The sequence below is a fragment of the Anser anser genome (assembly GCF_964211835.1).
Source record: "Anser anser genome assembly, contig: HAP1_SCAFFOLD_127, whole genome shotgun sequence".
Lineage (NCBI taxonomy): Eukaryota > Metazoa > Chordata > Aves > Anseriformes > Anatidae > Anser > Anser anser.
This window is the reverse complement of record NW_028153864.1, coordinates 122,279-149,713: the sequence shown is the minus strand read 5'-3', so window position 1 is coordinate 149,713 and position 27,435 is coordinate 122,279. Positions and strand designations below refer to the sequence as shown.

Sequence of the window (27,435 nt, the reverse complement as noted above, 5' to 3'; positions counted from 1 at the left end):
AGGACCCTGCGCCTTCTCTTTCTCCAAACTACCCTAAATGTAACCCTAATTACGCCCCTAATTAAGCCTCCCAACCCAAGCCTTTGGGTAGACCTGACCTCCCTTTGGGAGCCTTTACACAGCCCCACACACAACAGGACTCTGCGCCTCCTCTCTCCAAACAACCCCGACCCTAACCCTAATTACGCCCCTAATGAAGCCTCCCAGCAGCAGCCTTTGGGTAGACCTGCTGTCCCTTTCTCCTCCCCCCCCGAACCACATCTCCCAGCACCCCCCGGCGGGCCGTTCCCTCCCAGCTCCCCCCGTTTCCACCCCGTTTCGTCGCCCTGACGCCATCTCCCCGCGCCATGAAGCCTCCCCCCCGGCCCCGCCTGGTCCCGGCCCGCTTCGCCGAGGCCCCGGCGGGGAGGCCCCGGGCCGCGGCCTGGTCGCTGCGGGAGAAGCGATCGCTGCTGGCGGCGCTGCGGGCCCAGGCCGCCCTCGGCCTCCCGGAGCTCCAGGCCCGGCCGCTGCGGGAGAGCCTCCCCCGGCGGAGCGAGGCCGAGGTGGGCCCGGGGGGGGGCTTAAAATCCATGGGGGGGGCCTTAATATCCCAGGGGTTCCTTAATATCCCGGGGGGGGGGAAGGGGGCTTAATGCCCGGGGGGGGTCCTTAATATGCTTGGGGGGGTCTCAGGGAGGGTCCTTAATGGCTTGGGGAGGGGGAGTCTTAGTAATCTGGGGGGGGGGGGGGGGCCTTAACATCGCCAGATGGTCTCCGAGGAAGGTAACTCCTCTGGGGTCTCCTTAAACAGGGGCTGAGCTGCTGGGGGCACGGCTGGATTTGGGGTCCCACAGGTGTGACTGTCTGGGAGACCCTCAGCCTCATTCCCCCTCCCCATAACAACCCAGTGGTGAAATTGGGTGCTGGGGATTTTTCGTTATCTCACTTTGTTGAGGTCCTGCCTCGTGTCAACACACTGGTGGTGAGTGGAAACCCCTTGAGACCCAACCCCTTCCCGGCCCTCTCCTTCCCACACCTGCTCCTCCTATTTTGGGTGTGGGTCAATGGTATTTTTGTAGGGTTTGCAGCTGGGGGCAGGTAGGGAGGTGGAGACCAAACGTGTTTTCCCAGTGGCTGCTGTGGAGGAGCATCAGCGACGGGTTTTACCCTTCACCCTTAGCCTTTTCAACCCCCCTTCCCCATTTCCTATTTTCATAAATTACCAAGTTGCAGCAAAAAAAAATAAAATTGCTTGAAAGCACATTAAGGACATTTCTGCCGGCATGGCAAAGCTGCCCAGGGTGTGGAAAGGGTTTTTGCAGTCTCCTTTCTTTCATCACTTCCCGCAGCGGGACGCAACCTTGTGCTGAATCCCAAGGAGATAAAATGAGCCATAGCCCAGAGACATTTCTGCTCTACGAGGTCCCCTCTGTGCTTTATTGTATTCCTTGAAATGAAAGCCAGTTTCTTTTATTTGCGTGGAGTTAGTCCCTTCTGCCTCTGCTCCTTGCACCTCACCTCCGTCCCCCCTGCCTGTCTCCCTCTCTATCCCCCAGCCGCAGTCCCTGCCCCGACCCTCTGGGTGCTGCAGGGACAGAAGGAATATTTCTTTGGAGACGCTGTCACGCTGGTGTGCACCACTCCCCCCAGCATCACTGGGAAGCTGACGTACCAAATTTTTGGCGAGGCTGGCTGGGCAGTTTCAGGATTTAGCTCGACGAATAACTACACGTTTGAGTTCGTCCTCTCCCGAATGCAACACAGGGGGCCGCATTTCTGCAGCTATTCCCTCAAGCAAGGTCGGAAGCAGCTCATATCCCCAACCAGCGAAAAACTGGTGATCAAGATTGGAGGTGAGCTGTGTGATTTCTTTATCTTTCTCTCTGCTTTCTCCCTCCTCTCTGAGAACTATTCAGATGCCCAAACGTGGGTGTCAGCTATCGCCCCGCAATGTGACAACTCACCTGGAAATCAGGATTGGTGGGCTTTGTGGTTTAACCCAGCCCATCGCCAAAATCAGTAGGATTTCTGGGTGGAGGATTTATCTTTCTGGGACCAGCATGGTCTGGAAGGTGGCTGCCACTGGCGCTCTTCTCATGTCGTGGCAGGAAGCCTACAATCCCAAGCTTTGCTGCATGCAGTGGGAAGGCAAACAACTGGAGATCCGTTTGTGCTGTCCTTATTGCTACGTCTCCATTTATTCCTCCCCTTTTCTCAGACCACCTTCCCCAGCCCCTGCTGATGGTGGAGTCCCCGCTGGGAGAGGTGATGGCAGGAGATCTCCTGAGCATCATCTGTAAGGCCCCTGGAGACGCCACTGTACGGAGGTTTCACTTCTACAGGGATGGCCAAGAGGTCCTCCCTACGACAGAAGGCTCTGAGGACAATGCAGCAGATCACGGGGGCAATTTAAGGACTTCCATGGTCCTCCAGCTCCCACGTGCTGGTCCCCAACAGAGTGGAAACTTTACCTGCAAGTATGAGGAAAAAAAGCCTGAGAGGTGGATCCCGTCCTTCACAAGCCAAGCCGTGTCTATCAGTATAAATGCCCAAAAGAAAGGTGAGCTGGCCATCCATCCACCCACCTAACAATCTGTCAGTCCATCCACCACCAACCCATCCATCCATCCATCCATCCATCCATCCATCCAGTAACCAGCCCATTAAACCATCCCTCTCTCCATCTGTCCATCCGTCTGTCCCTCCCTCTCTCCATTTTTTCCTGAAACGATTCCATTCCAGTCCCTGTACGTTCCTCTCCAAACTAGCTGATTTTTGCACCGGGCAGCTGCTCTATCTATCCGATCACCATCCTTCTGTCCATGACTCAGCCCACCCAGTCTTGCACCCACCTCTCCCTCCCTCTCAGCCCTTCCACCACCCCAACCACCCCAAACAAGTATCGAGCATCCCTCTGTCCACCTTTATGGCTCATCAGCCTCTCCTTGGCCTCCCGAGCCATTGTTCCCAAATTTCTCAGTGCCTCCTGCAGAGCCAAGCAAGCGGGGAAAGTCTTTGGGTGTTCAGCACTCAGGACCTGAGCAGAATGCCTGGAGACGGAGGGGTGGGGAAAGGGAAAGAGAGATGGTGGCGGAACGATGCTCACAGCCTTCCCTCCGTCAGCACGCATGAACTGTGTCTACATCTCCTAACCTGTCCCACCCTCTTGCAGGGAAGAGCTGCTTCCTTCTTCTACGGCTCCTGGTTGTGGGCGGCTGCTTCCTCACCATCAACAGCCTCATCCTCCTCTTCTTCTGGGCCCGGGGGAGAACCAAAGGTACACCCTGAGCTGAGGGGGGAATCGCCCCACCTTTGGGCTCCCCACCGCCCACCTCGCTCCTTCCCGCAGACGCCTCGTTCCTGTCTGGAGCCAGCCCTGCCGGGATCTCCCAGCTGCACGCCAGATCCCCACACACCCTTCAGGAGGAGAATAAGTATGAGGAACACTAATGAGAGGAAGATGCTGTGGGCGATTCCACCCCCTAAAGACCGCTCCCTGCTGAAGACGCATCCCAAAAGACTGGTGTGCAGCCAAACAGGTGCTCACCTGTGGGAAAACAAAGCAAGAAACGGTTCCTGGGAGGATGAAAGAAGTAGAAAGGGGTCGTTTCACGTGGTAGAGGGGAGGGAGGAGACATGGACGTTGTCGGGAAGGGTGATTGTGAAAGAGAAAATGAAGAAAGACCAGAAATAAAAATGGAAATTGTGAGGAAAAAGAAAGGAGTGAGAAAGGGTGAGAAATGAAATGGAGAGACAAACAGTGTGAGTGAAAAATGAAAGCATGGACAGAGGCTGAGACAGAGTGAGAGAGGGATGGGGAAGAAAAGGGATGCCAGGAGCATCGAGGAGGGCACGACGGTGGGAAGAGCAGGTTGGAGAGGTGAAGGAGAAGAAAAAAGGTGGAAGGAGAGCCCCCAAATCAGAACAAGCCCTTGTGCGTGTCATTAACTGGATGGCCACCGCTGTCACCTCGCCTGGTTGTCCCGGTGTGTTAGGGATGTTAGGGCATCCAGGGAGGGGTGGGAGAGCCGCTGCAGGTGGGGTGGGTGGCTGGGGGCTCTGGTGTTTGGGCTTTTGGAGGGGAATGTCCCATAGCCCATATACGTGGGAGCTGTGGGGCTGCAACAGGAGGATGCTGGAAATGCAGAGACTGGGAACGTGTGAAAATGTGGAGGTGGCATTTGAGCCCCTGGGGGTGGCGTACAGGGAACTGGGGGGATATTGGGGTGGGACGTTAAGGAGTGAGTGGTGGATATTTGGGGCATGTGCGGGGCTATGGGATATGGCATGCCACCAGCACTGGATATGAGGGGAATGCAGGGATGTGGGGAAGCTGCGTGATCAATACGGGAACCTGAGCTGATGGGGGCGCGCTGGGAAATCTGGCTATGGATGGCACTAAGGACAGGGGGCTTTGGGGATACGGCAGGCTGCTGGGGAGGGATATGGGGGCAGGAAGGAGATGGCGACCCTGCCGATGGGATACAGAGCGACTTTGGGGCAGTATGAGGCTGTGAGATATGAGGATAGCGGAACCGCTCTCTCCTGTCCTCCGCGGCCTTATCTCCACCTCGCAGCCTTCCTTCCCCTCCAGCCTCTTTCTGCCATGCCCTCAGCCCCCGGCAGCCAGCAGTGGATGAGAAAGAATCGATAGAGGGGAGGGAGCGTGCTGCCGGGCCATGAGGTCCCAACGCTGCTCCGTGACACCGGGAGGGCTGCGAGGTCACAATACCTCTCGGTGATGCAGTGCTGGGCCGTGACATCCCGACACCCCATTGTGACGCTGGGCCAGCCCACAGGCACTGCTCCGCACCGGTCCTGACAGCAGCAGTAGCTGCAGCTGCAGCGGCGGTGGTGGAAGCATGGTGCGAGTGTGGGGAGCCACGGCCCCTGCCTGCGTCCTCTTCCTCCTGCTGGTGGCCCTGTGTGCCCGGGGTGCCCAGGCTGCGCCATGGCGACCACCGGGAGCAGGTGGGTGGGCAGGGCCGGGGCCAACACCAAACCCTGGGCGGCATGGTGCTGCGCGGCACGCGTATGGATGGAGGGGACGGGGACGGGATGGCAGCAGGGCCGGGCGGGCACCGCGGGCAGGGGGCAGGCAGGAGGCAGAAGCCCCGCAGGGTGGCACGGTGGGGCCGTGGCTGCTGCGGGGTTGTTTCCTGCCGGGGGGGCCGGGAGCGGCGCTGGGGCCGAGAAGCCCGGGTCTGAGCCCCTGTGGGGCTGAGGCCGCTGGCCCCTCTTGGGAAATTTCCACCTGCATCTTTGTCCCGTGACATTGCCTCAGCCCCCTCAGTCACTGCAGGGTGCTGGGGAAGAGGGAGAGCACAGCATGCCATGGCAACGTCTCTCATCTCTGCTTGATTTTAGATGATGACGGTGTTGCTTCTCCATATCCAGCTTCTCAGCTGGATCATGGTTTGGAGCCTCAGGAGGATCCCCGAGGTACGTTGCGAGTGTGCTTCCTTGAAGGAAGATGGCTAATGGGCTGTAATAGTTTATTCGGGGTCTTCCAAGCGCGTTTGTGCCGTGAGGGGGCTTGCACAAATGAGCCCTGAATATTTCTTCACTTGGAGAGATGCCACCCCTGCCCCTCTCCACAGAGAGGGAAGAACCCAGGCTTTTCTTCCTGTTTGGGCCATGTCATTACCTGAGCCCCAGCCAGTGCCTCCCGGTCACTGAGGAAGAGGCAGGCCCCAAGAGGCAATGGAAGCTCCCCTTACCTGTGTCTGATCCCACTTGTGCCCACAGGCAGTACTGGTCAAGTGCCTCCATGGAATCCTGCTCCTGAGCCTGCCAGTATGGGTCCCACAGGTGGTAAGTTGTCCGTGTTCATTTCCTTGCTGTTTGTTAAGGGTTTGTTGAGCTAGCTCAGCAAGGGTTCAGCTGCTCACTGGCCAGGGGGCTTCTCCATGACAAACATGGATGATCATTTTTCCCGGGGTCTGCACGCTCCCCCTGCAGTGGGGTCTTCCTTTGTGTCCAGCAGAGATCTTCCCGTAAGAAACACCTGAGGGGCCACATCTTTGGCGGCGTGGTCCCTGCGGGGTGTTGCGCACAGCCTGGAGAGAGGATTTGGGAAGAGGCCAAGAGGGAGCCTCCAGCTCAGCAGGCCCCTTTGCGGCTTTGGAAATCCTGGCTCGTGTCTGGGTCCCACATCCTTGCCTGAGCCCCCTCCAGTCGCTGCAGGTCACTAAGGAAGAGGTAGATCACACCATGCACGGGGAATGTTTCTCTTCTGTGCTTGATTGCAGCAGTTCTCGTAGGCTCTGGCTACTCGACACCTCAGCCTGATGTGGACCACGAGCCTCAGGTTAATCTGCCAGGTAAGTCAGCGGAAGGCAGGAGCATCTAGGTGCTGCAGAGCCAGCAGGCACCTTGCGCTTGAGTTGAGACCTGGGGTGGGCACGGGGAGGGCCCTTCTCCGGGCAGCTCCACGCACGCTTAGTTTGTACCAGCACGGTGCCACTGCAGGCACCCAGCAACTGTTTGCAAGATGCTCTGGAGTGGCAGGGAGAGACGAGTGCCGTGGAGCAGTCCCCTCTTTGAACCGCATTCTCTGTCACTCTGGTCAGAAGGAGTATGTTGGCGTAGTTCACAGGAGGGACTCCACTTGTGTTTACAGATGGGACCGAAGGCGAAGGTGATCCAGGCTCCCAGATGGGTTCCAGGACTGAAGCTCTGGGAGATGGCCTGGGTAAGTTGTGGCTTTTGACTTCCTTTGAGAGCTGCCAGCTCAAAGCCCAAACGTCAGCCAGGCATCTCTGCAGGTGGGAGGGTATAGACCGGCACGTGTGTGTGCCCTGTCAAGGCACGAGCCCTGGTATGCTCTCCTACTGAGCTATTGATGTAGATGGCGCTGGGACAGAAACTTCTCACGGGGCTTTGGTTGCAGAAGTGTCCCCAGGGAGGGCTTTGCCAGACCCTCGGCTGCTTCCTGCGCTGGAGCCCAGCTGGTATCCCAGGGGTGGGAAGTCATTTCACTGACTTCACAAACGAAGCCCTGCTTCTCCAAATTGCACTGGTGCCAAAGTTAACTTCCTACTTTCTGTTCAGGTCCTCTAAGAGCAAAGGACAATGCTGAAATAAGAAAATCTTCCCCAACATCCCCTGACATCATAGAGGATCTCATAAAGGAGTTAGAGGAGGCAGCACCTGGTGGGTATATTTCACTCTGTCCGCCATAAGACTTGGGAAGCTGAGGTTCTAAATCCATGTGTGGACACACCGTAACCTGCACAGCAGGAAGGGATGGATCAGAGCGGAGACACTCAATTTCACACCTGGCAGGCACTGGTGAGCGCCAGAGAAGGCCGAGAGCCTCTGCTGCCGCTTGTGGGTCACGCCGTGTCCCAGGGGCAGCTGCTAGCCCAGCACTACCATAAGTGGTCCGAGCTGTTCCGTGCAAACATTGGTATCCAGCCAGCAGCAACAGGTGTGTGCTTGCAGCTGTGCCCAGAATATGGTTCAAGGAGGAGCAGTTCCTTGTAGTCACACTGTCCTGCTTTCTTTCTAAAGAGCTGGTTAGAGAGACTGTGCCGAAGGAGGTGCTTTGGCGAGGAAGCGGTCGCAAGCTGCCACTCCCTGGCAAAAGAACAGAGCCAGTGAAGTTAACTGCCCCACCAGGTAAAGGCTGTTTCTTGGTCATCCGCTGTCACCAACCAGAACCAGCATGCGTGTGCAGGTTCTTGCCCTGGTACCCGCTCTTGCAGCTCATGTCAGCAGCCAAACCCAAGAGTGTCAGTAGGCAGCAAGTGTTGCAGAGGAAGGCAGGAGTGGCTCCCTGAGGGTGGCTGTCTTCCCCGGGCTGTGACAGCATGTGAGAGCAGTGCAGCGGAGAGACGCTCACAAAGCTCTGTGGCTGTGGTTAGAGAGGGGTCACCTCCCAGCGCACCCAGTTCCCAGGGATTTTGGAACCTTGCTCTTGGGGGAACGAGGCCGTCAGAAGCCCATTGAGCAGACGATGGGAAACGGGACCCCTCCTGTGAGCTGAGGCCCAGAGTGATGCCCTGACCCAGTGCAAACAGGGCACTGCCATAGAGCTACTGATGTAGGTGTCGATGTGACAGAAACTTCTCACGGGGCTTTGGTTGCAGAAGTGTCCCCAGGGAGGGCTTTGCCAGACCCTCGGCTGCTTCCTGCGCTGGAGCCCAGCTGGTATCCCAGGGGTGGGAAGTCATTTCACTGACTTCACAAACTAAGCCCTGGTCCTCCAAATTGCACTGGTGCCAAAGTTAACTTCCTACTTTCTCTTCAGGTCCTCTAAGAGCAAAAGATAAAGCTGAAAGAGTAAAACCTTCCCTGAGGTCCTCTCACATCACAGGGAAAATCAGAAAGTACTTCGAGAAGGCAGCACCTGGTGGGTATATTTCACTCTGTCCGCCATAAGACTTGGGAAGCTGAGGTTCTAAATCCATGTGTGGACACACCTTAACCTGCACAGCAGGAAGGGATGGATCAGAGCGGAGACACTCAATTTCACACCTGGCAGGCACTGGTGAGCGCCAGAGAAGGCCGAGAGCCTCTGCTGCCGCTTGTGGGTCACGCCGTGTCCCAGGGGCAGCTGCTAGCCCAGCACTACCATAAGTGGTCCGAGCTGTTCCGTGCAAACATTGGTATCCAGCCAGCAGCAACTGGTGTGTGCTTGCAGCTGTGCCCAGAATATGGTTCAAGGAGGAGCAGTTCCTTGTAGTCACACTGTCCTGCTTTCTTTCTAAAGGGCTGGTTAGAGAGACTGTGCCGAAGAAGGTGCTTTGGCGAGGAAGCGGTCGCAAGCTGCCACTCCCTGGCAAAATTACAGGGGCAACACAGGCAACTGCCCCACCAGGTAAAGGCTGTTTCTTGGTCATCCGCTGTCAACAACCAGAACCAGCATGCGTGTGCAGGTTCTTGCCCTGGTACCCGCTCTTGCAGCTCATGTCAGCAGCCAAACCCAAGAGTGTCAGTAGGCAGCAAGTGTTGCAGAGGAAGGCAGGAGTGGCTCCCTGAGGATGGCTGTCTTCCCCGGGCTGTGACAGCATGTGAGAGCAGTGCAGCGGAGAGACGCTCACAAAGCTCTGTGGCTGTGGTTAGAGAGGGGTCACCTCCCAGCGCACCCAGTTCCCAGGGATTTTGGAACCTTGCTCTTGGGGGAACGAGGCCGTCAGAAGCCCATTGAGCAGACGATGGGAAACGGGACCCCTCCTGTGAGCTGAGGCCCAGAGTGATGCCCTGACCCAGTGCAAACAGGGCACTGCCATAGAGCTACTGATGTAGGTGTTGATGTGACAGAAACTTCTCACGGGTCTTTGGTTGCAGAAGTGTCCCCAGGGAGGGCTTTGCCAGACCCTCGGCTGCTTCCGGCGCTGGAGCCCAGCTGGTATCCCAGCAGTGGGTAGCCATTTCACTGACTTCACAAACTAAGCCCTGCTTCTCCAAATTGCACTGGTGCCAAAGTTAACTTCCTACTTTCTGTTCAGGTCCTCTAAGAGCAAAGGATAAAGCTAAAGGAAGAAAACTTTCCGTGAGGTACTCTCACATCATAGAGGAAATTAGAAAGGACTTAGAGAAGGCAGCACCTGGTGGGTATATTTCACTCTGTCCGCCGTAAGACTTGGGAAGCTGAGGTTCTAAATCCATGTGTGGACACACTGTAACCTGCACAGCAGGAAGGGATGGATCAGAGCGGAGACACTCAATTTCACACCTAGCAGGCACTGGTGAGCGCCAGAGATGGCCGAGAGCCTCTGCTGCCGCTTGTGGGTCACGCCGTGTCCCGGGGGCAGCTGCTAGCCCAGCACTACCATAAGTGGTCCGAGCTGTTCCGTGCAAACTTTGGTATCCAGCCAGCAGCAACAACTGGTGTGTGCTTGCAACTGTGCCCAGAATACGGTTCAAGGAGGAGCAGTTCCTTGTAGTCACACAGTCCTGTGTTCTTTCTAAAGGGATGGTTAGAGAGACTGTGCCGAAGGAGGTGCTTTGGCAAGGAAGCGGTCGCACGCTGCCGCTCCCTGGCAAAAGAACAGAGGCAATGAAGTCAACTGCCCCACCCGGTAAAGGCTGTTTCTTGGTCATCCGCTGTCACCAACCAGAACCAGCATGCGTGTGCAGGTTCTTGCCCTGGTGCCCGCTCTTGCAGCTCATGTCAGCAGCCAAACCCAAGAGTGTCAGTAGGCAGCAAGTGTTGCAGAGGAAGACAGGAGTGGCTCCCTGAGGATGGCTGTCTTCCCCGGGCTGTGACAGCAGTGCAGCGGAGGGACGCTCACAAAGCTCTGTGGCTGTGGTTAGAGAGGGGTCACCTCCCAGCGCACCCAGTTCCCAGGGATTTTGGAACTTTGCTCTTGGGGGAACGAGGCCGTCAGAAGCCCACTGAGCAGACAATGGGAAATGGGACCCCTCCTGTGAGCTGAGGCCCAGAGTGGTGCCCTGACTCAGTGCAGATGGGGCACTGCCTCACTGGCACTCCTGGGCTCCCGAATTTTGTTCAGTTTTGTCCCTAAGGCTCCGAGTGTGCCTCGAGCAGCGAAGGTGGGCAAGCACCTAAGACCTTTTAGAACTCCAAAGAGCTGGGGGAGCAAACCTGAGACACTGGGCCCTCAGCATTATGGCAGGGAAAACAAAGGATGGAGGGAAAACAAAGCTGAGAGGCAAAAGGGAGGCTCCAGAGTGCCTTGAGTTGCAGTGCCTTTGGCAGATTCCCCAGCTTCTGCTGAACCTCAGGAAGCATTGCAGCCTGAGGATTTTCACTTGCTCAAAGATGCTAACCAAATGAAACAGAACACTTCCTGGCAATGCCAGACCTCCTGTGAGATTACCAGTAGTGCGCAGGACACAGCAATGTCCACAATTGTTCTTGCAGGCGTGGATGGGGAGAACAATGCAAACACCGCAAAGCCCCAGAATTTCCGAAGTTACTGCGTAGGAGGCGCTGTGGCATTCTTGGTTCTCGTCCTGCTTGGGACAGTTGCGTGCTGCGTGCTGTGTGCTTGTGGGGCGTTGGAGGCAGAAAAACCAGTGAGTTGTTGTTCCCCCGCTCCCTCTCCTCCTCTCCCCCTCCCAAATTCTTTACCGTATCTTTGTTAACATTATTATATGGCTGCTGCCAGCCAGGAAGCAGTTGTCGTTAGCGTATTGTGAAGTGAGCAGTTAGTTTTTGACCAGACTCTTCTGAAATTTCTGCTGTCCAGTGCTTTAGGTGGCCTCTAATTCCTGGGCATTCTGTTCTGGAGCCCATTTTTCTGTTGCTGGTCTTAGCGAAGCTTGGCCCTTCCGCAGCAAGAGCAGAGCCAGGGACAGCCGTAGGCAAAGCGAGGTCAGGAAGAGAAATGCAGGAGCTGAGAGAGGGTGCCATCAGAGAGAGAAGCGCAGCAGTGCCAGTTCCCCCCCAGCACAAGGCACCCTGTTCTGGGATGCCCTGAATTGCAGGTGTCCGCCTCAGCCAAGGTGTGCCAGCTACTGGGAGCATGGGGATGAGCCCTGCCAGCTGCGGGCATTGCCTTGGAGAGGGGCAGTCGGTGTGTCACAGCCGCACCTGAGCGCTGCCAGCGTGCGTGTCTTCAGCACACACAGAGCTTGTGTGTTTAATTACACATCCCAAAGAGCGGATGGGCAGCACCTCCCCGAACAGGGAGCCGAGGCCGTCACCTTGTTGGGCCAGGGCCAGGGCCGGGCAGGGAGCTGAGTACTGGTCCTTGCAAGGCGCTCTGAAAAAGGGCAGTCGGTGGCTGTGGTGACCGGGCCCTGCAGAGCCCGGCTGTGGACCCCTGTCTCTGCGGGGGCCAGGTCTTCTTGCTGGGACAGCACGTGCAGAGCAGGCAGGTCAGGATGGCTGGCGAGCCGCTGGGGAGGAGACAAGCTGGGGCAGGATGTGGAGGGGAGCAGAGTCCCAGCCGAGGGCACAGGGCACCCTGTTTTCTGCACAGAGCACTGTGTGCCCACAGCTCACGCACAGCCGGGTGCCTGCACCCTGCTGCCTCGCACCCGCCTGGCACCGCAGCACGGCCTCAGCAAATTCCTGTCTCCGCAGGCGCCTCGCCACAGCCCAGGCAGCCCAGACATTGACACCCGCAGCCGCTCCGTGAGCCCCTACAGGCAGCCTGACCACCGTCGTACGCCTGAGAGCCAGGCCCGACACCAGCGGCCACCATCAGTGCCTGGAAGACCGACCCGCCTGCCACCAGCCCGGCCTCCACAGCCCCCACGCACGGCAGCAGACCAATGGAAGGCACGCGACCGGCCCAGTATCCCCCAGTCCTCGTGGGCACAGACATCACCTCCACGGCCCCCTCCACCCTCTTCCAAGGGCTGGGGCAGGCCCCCCCGGGATGCAGCCTTGGCCACACTTTCAATAAACATTGAATAATACAGCACAGCAGTCCGGGTCTTATGTACAGCGACACCCAGGAACCCACAGCAGGACTTTGTGACTGATTGACAAGTAACCCTGAGGGTCCTCGGTGCTGGGGGTCAGCCAGACTGTGCCCACCATGCAGGGAACGCAGGGGAAGGGAGCTGGGGAGCAGCACAGCAGGAGCAGACAGAAGGGCTGTGAGCGCGGCAGCGACCCTGCACAGCGCTCACCCGAGAACCCCCTGCTCAAACTGGCAGTGCCGCAGCCACACACAAGCGCGGGCCCTTCCTGATCCTGGGCCGAGGCCAGGCTCCCCACAGCCAGCCCTCCTCAGGTCCTGACCCTGCACGGATGGCCGATTTTGGCCAGGGCACCCCATGCCAACGCTCCTACGGCTCAGCTCTCCTCAAGGAGTACAAGAAAAAATTCCTAACTCTTTGGAGTCAGGGCTGGGATTGCCACACGCTGGCACAAGCAACTGGAACCAGAGGGGAGACCCGAGGTGCTGCCACCACCAAAGGTAAGAGATCCTCATTTGCAAAATCTCACTTGAGGGTGGCCGTCTCCTCCCATGTGGCTCCTTGGAGGAGCAGAAAGCTCGGGTCGAGCTCCGGAGTCCCCTCTGGGGGTGAGGATGAGTTGTCTCCCCGTGGATGGGCCCAGGGTTGGAGGGCACAGGGCTGAAGCTCTGTCTTCTCGGGGACAGCCAAGCCTCACCTTCTGTCCTTTGCCATGTACAGGCCTCAGCTTCTTCCTCCCTCAGATTTGTCTGGGGCCAGAAGCCGAAGGAGAGAAGGCTCTCAGTTAACGGTTAACCGGTGCACGGTTAACGGTTGGACCTGATCATCTTGTTAGCATTCACGAAGACACATAAGCCACAAAGTGATTATATGAAGGTGCTTTTATTAGGCGCTGGAAGTTAGGGGCATGCCTGCCCAAATCTAACTTCGTCCGATTTGTTCACTCAGTTCTCTTTTATCTCCTAAAATATTACATATGCATTAAGTTTTACAACACATCTATGCATATTCATTTCCTAGCTCCGCCTAGCCCCGCTTTGTATGCTAATTATCTAATCAGTCCTTCTGCGCTTGCATATCACTCTCTGGTGGTCGTCCGGGTGGTCGTCGGGATGAAGTAAGATGTCTTCATCAGAGTTGAACTTTTTACCTTTACCTACCAGTAAATTCTCTGATGATTGCCCGTGTGGGATCTGTACCACTTGTGTCCATTAACCCAATTACTAATATTCCATCCGCTAAGAATTTTATCCAACCAGCTTGTTGTCATATCTTTCTCTTCCTGTTCTGCATCTTGTTCCACTCGAGCCAGTTGTTCTATGTCATGTTCTATATCAATAGTCACATTTGGAATGTGGATGCAGCAATGATCAATACGATCTTTTAGAAATCCACATACTCCATGTTCCGTTAATAACAGCGTATCTAATGCCAATCGATTTTGTAGCACCATTTTAGTTGTAGCTTGTAGTTGGATATTAAAATCTCTAAAGCCTTACTTGTCCTGTAAGTTTATAAATCGTTTCTCTATTTCGATAAGCAGCTACCTGTGCAAATAGAGATTCTAATGCCCAACTGAATTTTAATTCTATCAGTTCCTTTCATTATGGCAAAATCTTTAATCAATCCTACCAGTAAATTCTCTGATGATTGCCCGTGTGGGATCTGTACCACTTGTGTCCATGGTACCTGGTCCTCCCTTTTTCTTCTAGATCCTTTTTGGTGGGCTACCAATATCCCTTTATCCAATTTTGGATATACCAATATTTCTCTTATCCCATAATCTGTGCTATTTTCATGTGTTACTATGCACCGGTAGTTTCCTTCGTTGACATTAGTAACACTAAACAGGGTGTCAACCCCTACTAACAAATACCTATATCCCCTAGTCCTAGGTAACTCTACAAAATCAACTTGCCAGTAATCTCCTGGTTCTATCCCTACTCTCACTCTTCCCATTTCAGCATGTTTTCTTGCTACTGGATTATTTTTCAAACAAATCTCACACTTTGACGTTACTGATTTTGCCACTGTTAACATATGTGTAGAGATAATGCTACGTTTTAAAAATGTTACCATTGCCTCTGCACCCCAGTGACACTCATTACGTCTTATCTGAAGTATTTCTCGCATCACCAAGGGGGGTATTACTACCTGGCCCGTAGCGGTTACATACCATCCATCAGAGTTCTTTCGGGCCTTTAGGAGATCTGCTAATTTCTCATCCTCTGGCGAATATCTTGCTTCCTTGGGAAGATTAAGACGAGTGGGGCCTGCCTTGAGTGGTACCAAAGCCATCACATTCCGCACCTTCCGAGCAATTTGTCGAGCTGCTTGATCTGCCAACCGATTCCCTTCTGATATCTTCGAGGTTCGTCCTTGATGGGCTTTGCAGTGCATGATAGCCACTTGTTTTGGTTTTTGTACCGCATTTATCAGACTTAACACCTCCTCGTGATATCTTATATTGGCCCCTTGTGAGGACAACAGCCCTCTTTCTTTCCATAATACTCCATGAACGTGGACCACTCCAAAGGCATACTTTGAATCTGTCCAAATATTTCCCATCTTTCCTTTACTCAGTTCCAGTGCTCGAGTTAGGGCTAACAGTTCTGCTCGCTGTGCTGATGTTCCAGGTGGTAAAGGTTTGGCTTCAATTACTGTCTTCAGGGTTGTTACTGCATACCCTGCATATCGTGCTCCATTCTTCACAAAACTACTACCATCAGTAAAAAGTTCCCAGTCATACCTTTCAAGGGGTACATCCTTCAAATCTTCAATCAAATCCATTCAAATCTTCAATCTCAGAGATCTTCTCCAACCTAAGTGATTCCATGATAGTTCAGCAAGTGTCAAACTGTCCAAACAAATTCTGTCATACAAAAAGGCAGAAGTAAATCCTTTAAAAGGTTATAGTTATAATTTGGAAAGAAGGAAGATCAGCTATTAAGACTAGAGATGTAAATCCTAGAAAGGGAAAATGCTAAAAGAGTTTGGAAGAAATCTTCTGACTGGTCTTAAACGCTCCGTTGCACTTCGAGGGAAACTCATTAACTCTTTAAGGACTGAAGCTGAAAGTACAAGTTTTGTGTCCTGAAGGGCATAAAATTATTGGAGAGTGTCCAGAGGAGGTTGCTGAAGATGGTGAAAGGTCTGGTGGGCAAGAGGTGTGAGGAGCAGCTGAAGTCTCTTGGTTTGTTCAGCCGAGAGAAGAGGCGACTGAGGGGAGGCCTCATGGCGGCCCTCAGCTTCCTGAGGAGGGGAGTGGAGGGGCAGGCGCTGATCTCTTCTCTCTGGGGACGCGAGGGAACAGCACGGAGCTGGGACAGGGCAGGTTCAGGCTGGGCGTTAGGAAAGGGTTCTTCCCTGTGAGGGTGGCTGCCAATACTGATGCCTTGTTTGAGAAGTGTCCCATGGTGGTGGTTCTTCCAAATCCAGGTCACAGAAGAAGCAGAGAAACAGCCTGCATGTTTTCCTTGCAGCAATGTCTTGACAGGCACTTTGTGAAAGCCAGCAGACACAGGCGCTGAGGAGAGAGGAGGCTTGTGAGAAAGCTGCATTTGCTCAGCATTTTCTGGCTGATGTTGTGGCCTCAGTCTGCAGCGCTCTTGCTGAGAGCGGCTCTTCCTGTGACTCAGCTGAGAGAGCTTTGTAATTTCTTCTTTTTCCGTGTGCTAGCGCCCAAAGTATGAAGATGATGGCAATGCTGAACACAGAGGGCTCCTGGTTTTGAGAGCCCTTCCGCCTCTTTCTTAAGCATTCCCTGAGTAAGGGAGAAATGAGTGGACAGGAGAAACTGGACGATCCTGTTGTCTCACTCCCAAGCCCTCGTGCAGGTCGAGGGGGCTCTGGCCCATCTCCGTGATGGTGGGGAACTGCAGGAAACAGCCAGGGCCAGAGAGGTTTCACAAAGCTCACCCCTTTAGCTATTGATCAATCTTCTGCTTTTGTTAGTTCAGCAACACCTCTGTTCTGGTTTGGTTTTGCAGCACTGAATTCATTAGAGAGCAGAAGTGGGGGACAGCCCTGCTCTTGTGAGAGAGCCTGAGGAACCCCTAACAGTGCCGAAGGGCAGCAAAAGTACGATTGATACCAAGATCATGTAAAATCCTTTTTTCTCTCTTTCTCTTCCCCCATTTCTTTTTTATGTATTTACTTATTTATTTATTTTGACGGGATGCATGAATGAGAACCCTTTATTGTAAATACCGTGCATCTGAAAGGGTGAGCCTTCAGCCAGACGTACTGGCAAGCTTTGGCTCAGCCCCAGAACTACATCATCATTGGCATAAGCACGACTGGTTGGGCAGAGGGCTGTGACTGGAGTGCTGCGAGGGACGGTCCTAGGCTCATCAGGAGGGATAGGCAGGGCAGGTGAGGCAGGGGGCTGGCGCAATGACACGGTTGAGAGCCTCTGAGTGAGGATTAAGGGACAAACCAATTAAATGGATGTTGTGGGAGTTGGAGATAGGCCTCCCATCCCGGGTGACTACACGGCTGGATGGTTCAATAAGGAATTAGGCAATGTCTCCAGATCAGCTGCCCTTGTCCCTAAGTGGGTGGGTGACTTTGGGTTGCCAGATGTTAGCAGGGAAGGACAAGGAACAGACACAAACAGGTCCAGGAAATTCCTAAAGCACCTCGATGATAACTTCTTGATCCAGGTACTAAGGGAGCTGACTCGGAAAGGTGCCCTTCTAGATTGCTGCTTGTAAACCGAGAATGTCTCCTGCGTGAAGTGGCGAATGGCAGCCATCTTGGCTATGGTGGCCACAAAGACGTCGAGCTGAAAATCTTTGGTGATAGGAAGAAAACTGCCAGTAAAACTTCCACCAGTGGCTGTGCCACTGCCGCAGACTCACCACCGGGTGCCGCCTCAGCACAGGTTGGTGGAGCCAGAGTGGTCTGGGGGGGTGGTGGTGGGATTTGTGTCCCCTCATCTTTGGGGAGCACCACGTTGTCCTCTGAGGGGAGTGGCGGCTGCCCCCTGCTCCTGGTCAGGTTCCAGGGAGCAGGGAGCAGCTGCCCCGGGAGCAGAGGATTCAGGAGAAGCGGTGGTGGGGGACCGGGGTGGATGGGGGCCTGCAGCAGGCAGGAGCCTGTGGGGTGCAGGGGCTCCCTGTGCGGCATGGCCCCCAGGCCTCAGCTCCAGCGGCGGTGGGGCACCAGTGTCCCCATCACCATGGGCTGACCCCAGACACAGCTGGGGGGACACGGAGGAGCAGCGGGTAGGGGCAGCACCGCAGGTGGGAGCGGCACCACACGAACTGTGAGCCCGGCACCCCAGACCAGGCATTGGCCTTAGGCAGCAGGTGGAGGATGGTGGGGATGTGAGCGGGCTGGTATGGGATCAGCATCGCTCCAGGGATGGGGGCAGCAAGCAGGCCCTGGAGACAGGGGTGGGGGTAGTTTGGGGTACTTTCAGGTTAGTAGGGTTTCCTTGGTTTTCCACCTCCTCTCTTTTGCAGGGGTGCCAATGCTGCTCCCATCTGTGGTGGAAGCGGGCCCTGTGGTACCGCCACTGGTACCATGGAGCTGTGATGGGGAGCCAATGGGCCGGCTGTCTGTAGGGGTCCCCAGGAGGTGCCTGTCTGGGGTGCTCGCGGTGGGTTGGGGGATGCTGGGGCTGGGGCTGCTGGGGCTGGAGTTGCCAATACCAGCATGGGCGGGGGAAGCTGGGGCTGGGCATGCTGGCACCAAGTTGGGGATGCTGCTACCAGTCCTGGACAGAGATGCCGGTAGTGGTGCTGGGACCTTGTGGAGATACCAATAGTGGAGCTGGGGGCAATCAGGGTGCTGGAGGTGGTACTGGAAGCGGGACAGTGATGTTGGTACTCGGGTGGTGATGCTCTTACTGGGGCCATGCTGCTGGTACTAGGACAGATTTGGTGGGGCATCTCCACTGGTACTGGGATGCTGATGCTTGTACTGGGACAGCAGTGCACGTAGTGGGACAGCTGTGCTGGAACTGGGACGGTGATTGTGCACCTCAAAGACTGGTCAGCCCCGTGGAAGTAATGGCTGCATTCAGAGGCGGGGAAGAAGAAAGAAGAGGTTCAACAAAAAGAGCAAAGATCAGCCACGCTTCTCACAGCATCTCCCTTTGCAAAGGCGAGTGCCCTTCAAAGCCCACAGACACCGTGTCAGCTCCTTCAACTGGCTGCCAGCCTGCGACTTGCCACCCGCAGAGCATGAATGCCATCACCTTGGCAATTCAGGAAATCATTGGGTAACATTCCCTAGTCTCAAAGACAGATTCTGTAGCCGGATAAATCACCATTGGAAATCGGGTAAAACACGAGTTTTACTTGAAAGCCTATGAGCAAGAAGTGTAAGCTGAAATGCAGAATTTCTTCGGAACTCTGCTGTGACGCTGTGCCAAGCCGTGAGGTCACAACACCTCTCCGTGACGCTGCGAGGGCCATGAGGTCCCAACGCTGCTCCGTGACACCGGGAGGGCTGCGAGGTCACAATACCTCTCGGTGATGCAGTGCTGGGCCGTGACATCCCGACACCCCATTGTGACGCTGGGCCAGCCCACAGGCACTGCTCCGCACCGGTCCTGACAGCAGCACTAGCTGCAGCTGCAGCGGCGGTGGTGGAAGCATGGTGCGAGTGTGGGGAGCCACGGCCCCTGCCTGCGTCCTCTTCCTCCTCCTGGTGGCCCTGTGTGCCCGGGGTGCCCAGGCTGCGCCATGGCGACCACCGGGAGCAGGTGGGTGGGCAGGGCCGGGGCCAACACCAAACCCTGGGCGGCATGGTGCTGCGCGGCACGCGTATGGATGGAGGGGACGGGGACGGGATGGCAGCAGGGCCGGGCGGGCACCGCGGGCAGGGGGCAGGCAGGAGGCAGAAGCCCCGCAGGGTGGCACGGTGGGGCCGTGGCTGCTGCGGGGTTGTTTCCTGCCGGGGGGGCCGGGAGCGGCGCTGGGGCCGAGAAGCCTGGGTCTGAGCCCCTGTGGGGCTGAGGCCGCTGGCCCCTCTTGGGAAATTTCCACCTGCATCTTTGTCCCGTGACATTGCCTCAGCCCCCTCAGTCACTGCAGGGTGCTGGGGAAGAGGGAGAGCACAGCATGCCATGGCAACGTCTCTCATCTCTGCTTGATTTTAGATGATGACGATGTTGGCTCTCGATATCCAGCTTCTCAGCTGGATCATGGTTTGGAGCCTCAGGAGGATCCCCGAGGTACGTTGCGAGTGTGCTTCCTTGAAGGAAGATGGCTAATGGGCTGTAATAGTTTATTCAGGGTCTTCCAAGTGCGTTTGTGCCTTGAGGGGGCTTGCACAAATGAGCCCTGAATATTTCTTCACTTGGAGAGATGCCACCCCTGCCCCTCTCCACAGAGAGGGAAGAACCCAGGCTTTTCTTCCTGTTTGGGCCATGTCATTACCTGAGCCCCAGCCAGTGCCTCCCGGTCACTGAGGAAGAGGCAGGCCCCAAGAGGCAATGGAAGCTCCCCTTACCTGTGTCTGATCCCACTTGTGCCCACAGGCAGTACTGGTCAAGTGCCTCCATGGAATCCTGCTCCTGAGCCTGCCAGTATGGGTCCCACAGGTGGTAAGTTGTCCGTGTTCATTTCCTTGCTGTTTGTTAACGGTTTGTTGAGCTAGCTCAGCAAGGGTTCAGCTGCTCACAGGTCAGGGGGCTTCTCCATGACAAACATGGATGATCATTTTTCCCGGGGTCTGCACGCTCCCCCTGCAGTGGGGTCTTCCTTTGTGTCCAGCAGAGATCTTCCTGTAAGAAACACCTGAGGGGCCACATCTTTGGCAGCGTGGTCCCTGCGGGGTGTTGCGCACAGCCTGGAGAGAGGATTTGGGAAGAGGCCAAGAGGGAGCCTACAGCTCAGCAGGCCCCTTTGCGGCTTTGGAAATCCTGGCTCGTGTCTGGGTCCCACATCCTTGCCTGAGCCCCCTCCAGTCGCTGCAGGTCACTAAGGAAGAGGTAGATCACACCATGCACGGGGAATGTTTCTCTTCTGTGCTTGATTGCAGCAGTTCTCGTAGGCTCTGGCTACTCGACACCTCAGCCTGATGTGGACCACGAGCCTCAGGTTAATCTGCCAGGTAAGTCAGCGGAAGGCAGGAGCATCTAGGTGCTGCAGAGCCAGCAGGCACCTTGCGCTTGAGTTGAGACCTGGGGTGGGCACGGGGAGGGCCCTTCTCCGGGCAGCTCCACGCACGCTTAGTTTGTACCAGCACGGTGCCACTGCAGGCACCCAGCAACTGTTTGCAAGATGCTCTGGAGTGGCAGGGAGAGACGAGTGCCGTGGAGCAGTCCCCTCTTTGAACCGCATTCTCTGTCACTCTGGTCAGAAGGAGTATGTTGGCGTAGTTCACAGGAGGGACTCCGCTTGTGTTTACAGATGGGACCGAAGGCGAAGGTGATCCAGGCTCCCAGATGGGTTCCAGGACTGAAGCTCTGGGAGATGGCCTGGGTAAGTTGTGGCTTTTGACTTCCTTTGAGAGCTGCCAGCTCAAAGCCCAAACGTCAGCCAGGCATCTCTGCAGGTGGGAGGGTATAGACCGGCACGTGTGTGTGCCCTGTCAAGGCACGAGCCCTGGTATGCTCTCCTACTGAGCTATTGATGTAGATGGCGCTGGGACAGAAACTTCTCACGGGTCTTTGGTTGCAGAAGTGTCCCCAGGGAGGGCTTTGCCAGATCCTCGGCTGCTTCCGGCGCTGGAGCCCAGCTGGTATCCCAGCAGTGGGTAGCCATTTCACTGACTTCACAAACTAAGCCCTGCTTCTCCAAATTGCACTGGTGCCAAAGTTAACTTCCTACTTTCTGTTCAGGTCCTCTAACAGCGAAGGACAATGCTGAAATAAGAAAATCTTCCCCAACATCCTCTGACATCGTAGAGGATATCATAAAGGAGTTAGAGAAGGCAGCACCTGGTGGGTATATTTCACTCTGTCCGCCATAAGACTTGGGAAGCTGAGGTTCTAAATCCATGTGTGGACACACCGTAACCTGCACAGCAGGAAGGGATGGATCAGAGCGGAGACACTCAATTTCACACCTAGCAGGCACTGGTGAGCGCCAGAGATGGCCGAGAGCCTCTGCTGCCGCTTGTGGGTCACGCCGTGTCCCGGGGGCAGCTGCTAGCCCAGCACTACCATAAGTGGTCCGAGCTGTTCCGTGCAAACATTGGTATCCAGCCAGCAGCAACTGGTGTGTGCTTGCAACTGTGCCCAGAATATGGTTCAAGGAGGAGCAGTTCCTTATAGTCACACTGTCCTGCTTTCTTTCTAAAGGGCTGGTTAGAGAGACTGTGCCGAAGGAGGTGCTTTGGCGAGGAAGCGGTCGCACGCTGCCGCTCCCTGGCAAAAGAACAGAGCCAGTGAAGTCAACTGCCCCACCAGGTAAAGGCTGTTTCTTGGTCATCCGCTGTCACCAACCAGAACCAGCATGCGTGTGCAGGTTCTTGCCCTGGTGCCCGCTCTTGTAGCTCATGTCAGCAGCCAAACCCAAGAGTGTCAGTAGGCAGCAAGTGTTGCAGAGGAAGGCAGGAGTGGCTCCCTGCGGATGGCTGTCTTCCCCGGGCTGTGACAGCATGTGGACCCCTGTCCCTGCGGGGGCCAGGTCTTCAGGTTCACCCCGACCTGCCTGCTCTGCACATGCTGTGCCGGGAAGAACGGCTTTTCGCTGGTGACGATAGCAAGATTGAGTGGCTTAGCAGTTACAAAGACATGTCTTCTTTCCTGTAGCATATTCTCCTGTTTTTAAAGGACAGGCTCAGCTCAATTTGACCAGATCGTGGTGTTTTTTATTGATTACTCTACGTCATGCAAACAGTGTGCAATTTACTTCTTTTTATTGCACTACCATACAAAGAGGAAGATCAGCTATTAAGACTAGAGGTAGAAATGTAAGTCCTAGAAAGGGAAAATGCTAACAGGGTTTGGAAGAAATAATTTCACTGGTCTTAAACGCTCTGCTGTACTCTGAGGTCAACTCATTAACTTGTTAAGGACTAAACCTGAAATTACAGGTGCTCATCACTTCTGAATATCACTGCTGTTCTCCTGAACATCTCTTAAACCTAGCTACAGCTAGCTGGGAAATCTCCACCTGCATCTTTGTCCCGTGACATTGCCTCAGCCCCCTCAGTCACTGCAGGGTGCTGGGGAAGAGGGAGAACACAGCATGCCATGGGAACTTCTCTCATCTCTGCCTGATTTTAGATGACGATGTTGCTTCTCCATATCCAGCTTCTCAGCTGGATCATGGTTTGGAGCCTCGGGAGGATCCCTGAGGTAGCAGAAGGAAGGAGCATCTAGGTGCTGCAGAGCCAGCAGGCACCTTGCGCTTGAGTTGAGACCTGGGGTGGGCACGGGGAGGGCCCTTCTCCGGGCAGCTCCACGCATGCTTAGTTTGTACCAGCACGGTGCCACTGCAGGCACCCAGCAACTGTTTGCAAGATGCTCTGGAGTGGCAGGGAGAGACGAGTGCCGTGGAGCAGTCCCCTCTTTGAACCGCATTCTCTGTCACTCTGGTCAGAAGGAGTATGTTGGCGTAGTTCACAGGAGGGACTCCACTTGTGTTTACAGATGGGACCGAAGGCGAAGGTGATCCAGGCTCCCAGATGGGTTCCAGGACTGAAGCTCTGGGAGATGGCCTGGGTAAGTTGTGGCTTTTGACTTCCTTTGAGAGCTGCCAGCTCAAGCCCAAACGTCAGCCAGGCATCTCTGCAGGTGGGAGGGTATAGACCGGCACGTGTGTGTGTGCCCTGTCAAGGCACGAGCCCTGGTATGCTCTCCTACTGAGCTATTGATGTAGATGGCGCTGGGACAGAAACTTCTCATGGGGCTTTGGTTGCAGAAGTGTCCCCAGGGAGGGCTTTGCCAGATCCTCGGCTGCTTCCGGCGCTGGAGCCCAGCTGGTATCCCAGCAGTGGGTAGCCATTTCACTGACTTCACAAACTAAGCCCTGCTTCTCCAAATTGCACTGGTGCCAAAGTTAACTTCCTACTTTCTGTTCAGGTCCTCTAACAGCGAAGGACAATGCTGAAATAAGAAAATCTTCCCCAACATCCTCTGACATCGTAGAGGATATCATAAAGGAGTTAGAGAAGGCAGCACCTGGTGGGTATATTTCACTCTGTCCGCCATAAGACTTGGGAAGCTGAGGTTCTAAATCCATGTGTGGACACACCGTAACCTGCACAGCAGGAAGGGATGGATCAGAGCGGAGACACTCAATTTCACACCTAGCAGGCACTGGTGAGCGCCAGAGATGGCCGAGAGCCTCTACTGCCGCTTGTGGGTCACGCCGTGTCCCGGGGGCAGCTGCTAGCCCAGCACTACCATAAGTGGTCCGAGCTGTTCCGTGCAAACATTGGTATCCAGCCAGCAGCAACTGGTGTGTGCTTGCAACTGTGCCCGGAATATGGTTCAAGGAGGAGCAGTTCCTTATAGTCACACTGTCCTGCTTTCTTTCTAAAGGGCTGGTTAGAGAGACTGTGCCAAAGGAGGTGCTTTGGCGAGGAAGCGGTCGCACGCTGCCACTCCCTGGCAAAAGAACAGAGGCAATGAAGTCAACTGCCCCACCAGGTAAAGGCTGTTTCTTGGTCATCCGCTGTCACCAACCAGAACCAGCATGCGTGTGCAGGTTCTTGCCCTGGTACCCGCTCTTGCAGCTCATGTCAGCAGCCAAACCCAAGAGTGTCAGTAGGCAGCAAGTGTTGCAGAGGAAGGCAGGAGTGGCTCCCTGAGGATGGCTGTCTTCCCCGGGCTGTGACAGCATGTGAGAGCAGTGCAGCGGAGAGACGCTCGCAAAGCTCTGTGGCTGTGGCTAGAGAGGGGTCACCTCCCAGCGCACCCAGTTCCCAGGGATTTTGGAACCTTGCTCTTGGGGGAACGAGGCCGTCAGAAGCCCATTGAGCAGACGATGGGAAACGGGACCCCTCCTGTGAGCTGAGGCCCAGAGTGATGCCCTGACCCAGTGCAAACAGGGCACTGCCATAGAGCTACTGATGTAGGTGTTGATGTGACAGAAACTTCTCACGGGGCTTTGGTTGCAGAAGTGTCCCCAGGGAGGGCTTTGCCAGACCCTCGGCTGCTTCCTGCGCTGGAGCCCAGCTGGTATCCCAGCAGTGGGTAGCCATTTCACTGACTTCACAAACTAAGCCCTGCTTCTCCAAATTGCACTGGTGCCAAAGTTAACTTCCTACTTTCTGTTCAGGTCCTCTAAGAGCAAAGGATAAAGCTAAAGGAAGAAAACTTTCCGTGAGGTACTCTCACATCATAGAGGAAATTAGAAAGGACTTAGAGAAGGCAGCACCTGGTGGGTATATTTCACTCTGTCCGCCGTAAGACTTGGGAAGCTGAGGTTCTAAATCCATGTGTGGACACACCGTAACCTGCACAGCAGGAAGGGATGGATCAGAGCGGAGACACTCAATTTCACACCTAGCAGGCACTGGTGAGCGCCAGAGATGGCCGAGAGCCTCTACTGCCGCTTGTGGGTCACACCGTGTCCCGGGGGCAGCTGCTAGCCCAGCACTACCATAAGTGGTCCGAGCTGTTCCGTGCAAACTTTGGTATCCAGCCAGCAGCAACAACTGGTGTGTGCTTGCAACTGTGCCCAGAATACGGTTCAAGGAGGAGCAGTTCCTTGTAGTCACACAGTCCTGTGTTCTTTCTAAAGGGATGGTTAGAGAGACTGTGCCGAAGGAGGTGCTTTGGCAAGGAAGCGGTCGCACACTGCCGCTCCCTGGCAAAAGAACAGAGGCAATGAAGTCAACTGCCCCACCCGGTAAAGGCTGTTTCTTGGTCATCCGCTGTCACCAACCAGAACCAGCATGCGTGTGCAGGTTCTTGCCCTGGTGCCCGCTCTTGCAGCTCATGTCAGCAGCCAAACCCAAGAGTGTCAGTAGGCAGCAAGTGTTGCAGAGGAAGACAGGAGTGGCTCCCTGAGGATGGCTGTCTTCCCCGGGCTGTGACAGCAGTGCAGCGGAGGGACGCTCACAAAACTCTGTGGCTGTGGTTAGAGAGGGGTCACCTCCCAGCGCACCCAGTTCCCAGGGATTTTGGAACTTTGCTCTTGGGGGAACGAGGCCGTCAGAAGCCCACTGAGCAGACAATGGGAAATGGGACCCCTCCTGTGAGCTGAGGCCCAGAGTGGTGCCCTGACTCAGTGCAGATGGGGCACTGCCTCACTGGCACTCCTGGGCTCCCGAATTTTGTTCAGTTTTGTCCCTAAGGCTCCGAGTGTGCCTCGAGCAGCGAAGGTGGGCAAGCACCTAAGACCTTTTAGAACTCCAAAGAGCTGGGGGAGCAAACCTGAGACACTGGGCCCTCAGCATTATGGCAGGGAAAACAAAGGATGGAGGGAAAACAAAGCTGAGAGGCAAAAGGGAGGCTCCAGAGTGCCTTGAGTTGCAGTGCCTTTGGCAGATTCCCCAGCTTCTGCTGAACCTCAGGAAGCATTGCGGCCTGAGGATTTTCACTTGCTCAAAGATGCTAACCAAATGAAACAGAACACTTCCTGGCAATGCCAGACCTCCTGTGAGATTACCAGTAGTGCGCAGGACACAGCAATGTCCACAATTGTTCTTGCAGGCGTGGATGGGGAGAACAATGCAAACACCGCAAAGCCCCAGAATTTCCGAAGTTACTGCGTAGGAGGCGCTGTGGCATTCTTGGTTCTCGTCCTGCTTGGGACAGTTGCGTGCTGCGTGCTGTGTGCTTGTGGGGCGTTGGAGGCAGAAAAACCAGTGAGTTGTTGTTCCCCCGCTCCCTCTCCTCCTCTCCCCCTCCCAAATTCTTTACCGTATCTTTGTTAACATTATTATATGGCTGCTGCCAGCCAGGAAGCAGTTGTCGTTAGCGTATTGTGAAGTGAGCAGTTAGTTTTTGACCAGACTCTTCTGAAATTTCTGCTGTCCAGTGCTTTAGGTGGCCTCTAATTCCTGGGCATTCTGTTCTGGAGCCCATTTTTCTGTTGCTGGTCTTAGCGAAGCTTGGCCCTTCCGCAGCAAGAGCAGAGCCAGGGACAGCCGTAGGCAAAGCGAGGTCAGGAAGAGAAATGCAGGAGCTGAGAGAGGGTGCCATCAGAGAGAGAAGCGCAGCAGTGCCAGTTCCCCCCCAGCACAAGGCACCCTGTTCTGGGATGCCCTGAATTGCAGGTGTCCGCCTCAGCCAAGGTGTGCCAGCTACTGGGAGCATGGGGATGAGCCCTGCCAGCTGCGGGCATTGCCTTGGAGAGGGGCAGTCGGTGTGTCACAGCCGCACCTGAGCGCTGCCAGCGTGCGTGTCTTCAGCACACACAGAGCTTGTGTGTTTAATTACACATCCCAAAGAGCGGATGGGCAGCACCTCCCCGAACAGGGAGCCGAGGCCGTCACCTTGTTGGGCCAGGGCCAGGGCCGGGCAGGGAGCTGAGTACTGGTCCTTGCAAGGCGCTCTGAAAAAGGGCAGTCGGTGGCTGTGGTGACCGGGCCCTGCAGAGCCCGGCTGTGGACCCCTGTCTCTGCGGGGGCCAGGTCTTCTTGCTGGGACAGCACGTGCAGAGCAGGCAGGTCAGGATGGCTGGCGAGCCGCTGGGGAGGAGACAAGCTGGGGCAGGATGTGGAGGGGAGCAGAGTCCCAGCCGAGGGCACAGGGCACCCTGTTTTCTGCACAGAGCATGTTTGCCCACATCTCAAGCACAGCCGGATGCCGGCACCCTGCTGCCTCGCACCCGCCTGGCACCGCAGCACGGCCTCAGCAAATTCCTGTCTCCGCAGGCGCCTCGCCACAGCCCAGGCAGCCCAGACATTGACACCCGCAGCCGCTCCGTGAGCCCCTACAGGCAGCCTGACCACCGTCGTACGCCTGAGAGCCAGGCCCGACACCAGCGGCCACCATCAGTGCCTGGAAGACCGACCCGCCTGCCACCAGCCCGGCCTCCACAGCCCCCACGCACGGCAGCAGACCAATGGAAGGCACGCGACCGGCCCAGTATCCCCCAGTCCTCGTGGGCACAGACATCACCTCCACGGCCCCCTCCACCCTCTTCCAAGGGCTGGGGCAGGCCCCCCCGGGATGCAGCCTTGGCCACACTTTCAATAAACATTGAATAATACAGCACAGCAGTCCGGGTCTTATGTACAGCAACACCC

General features: G+C 55.7%; 2 protein-coding genes across 2 annotated transcripts; both read left to right on the top strand.

Annotated features, from left to right (window-relative positions):
• Positions 1 to 304: 304 nt before the first annotated feature.
• On the top strand, positions 305 to 27,400 carry LOC310891277 (uncharacterized protein). Its single transcript, XM_083853537.1, has 21 exons — positions 305 to 545; positions 794 to 964; positions 1,539 to 1,835; positions 2,201 to 2,542; positions 3,155 to 3,259; positions 3,332 to 4,953; positions 5,350 to 5,424; positions 5,731 to 5,796; positions 6,234 to 6,305; positions 6,605 to 6,676; positions 7,036 to 7,137; positions 7,498 to 7,605; positions 8,237 to 8,338; positions 8,699 to 8,806; positions 21,125 to 21,226; positions 21,587 to 21,694; positions 23,315 to 23,416; positions 23,777 to 23,884; positions 24,516 to 24,617; positions 25,895 to 26,049; positions 27,061 to 27,400. Exons 6-21 carry the CDS (start codon positions 4,845 to 4,847, stop codon positions 27,394 to 27,396), a joined length of 1,827 nt encoding a protein of 608 aa, XP_083709663.1. The 5' UTR covers positions 305 to 545; positions 794 to 964; positions 1,539 to 1,835; positions 2,201 to 2,542; positions 3,155 to 3,259; positions 3,332 to 4,844; the 3' UTR covers positions 27,397 to 27,400.
• LOC310891284 (uncharacterized protein) lies at positions 12,316 to 20,994 on the top strand. Its single transcript, XM_083853547.1, has 4 exons — positions 12,316 to 12,827; positions 16,992 to 17,212; positions 19,439 to 19,513; positions 19,820 to 20,994. The coding sequence occupies exons 1-4, from the start codon at positions 12,659 to 12,661 to the stop codon at positions 19,931 to 19,933; spliced, it is 579 nt and encodes a 192-aa protein (XP_083709673.1). The 5' UTR covers positions 12,316 to 12,658; the 3' UTR covers positions 19,934 to 20,994.
• Positions 27,401 to 27,435: the final 35 nt, after the last annotated feature.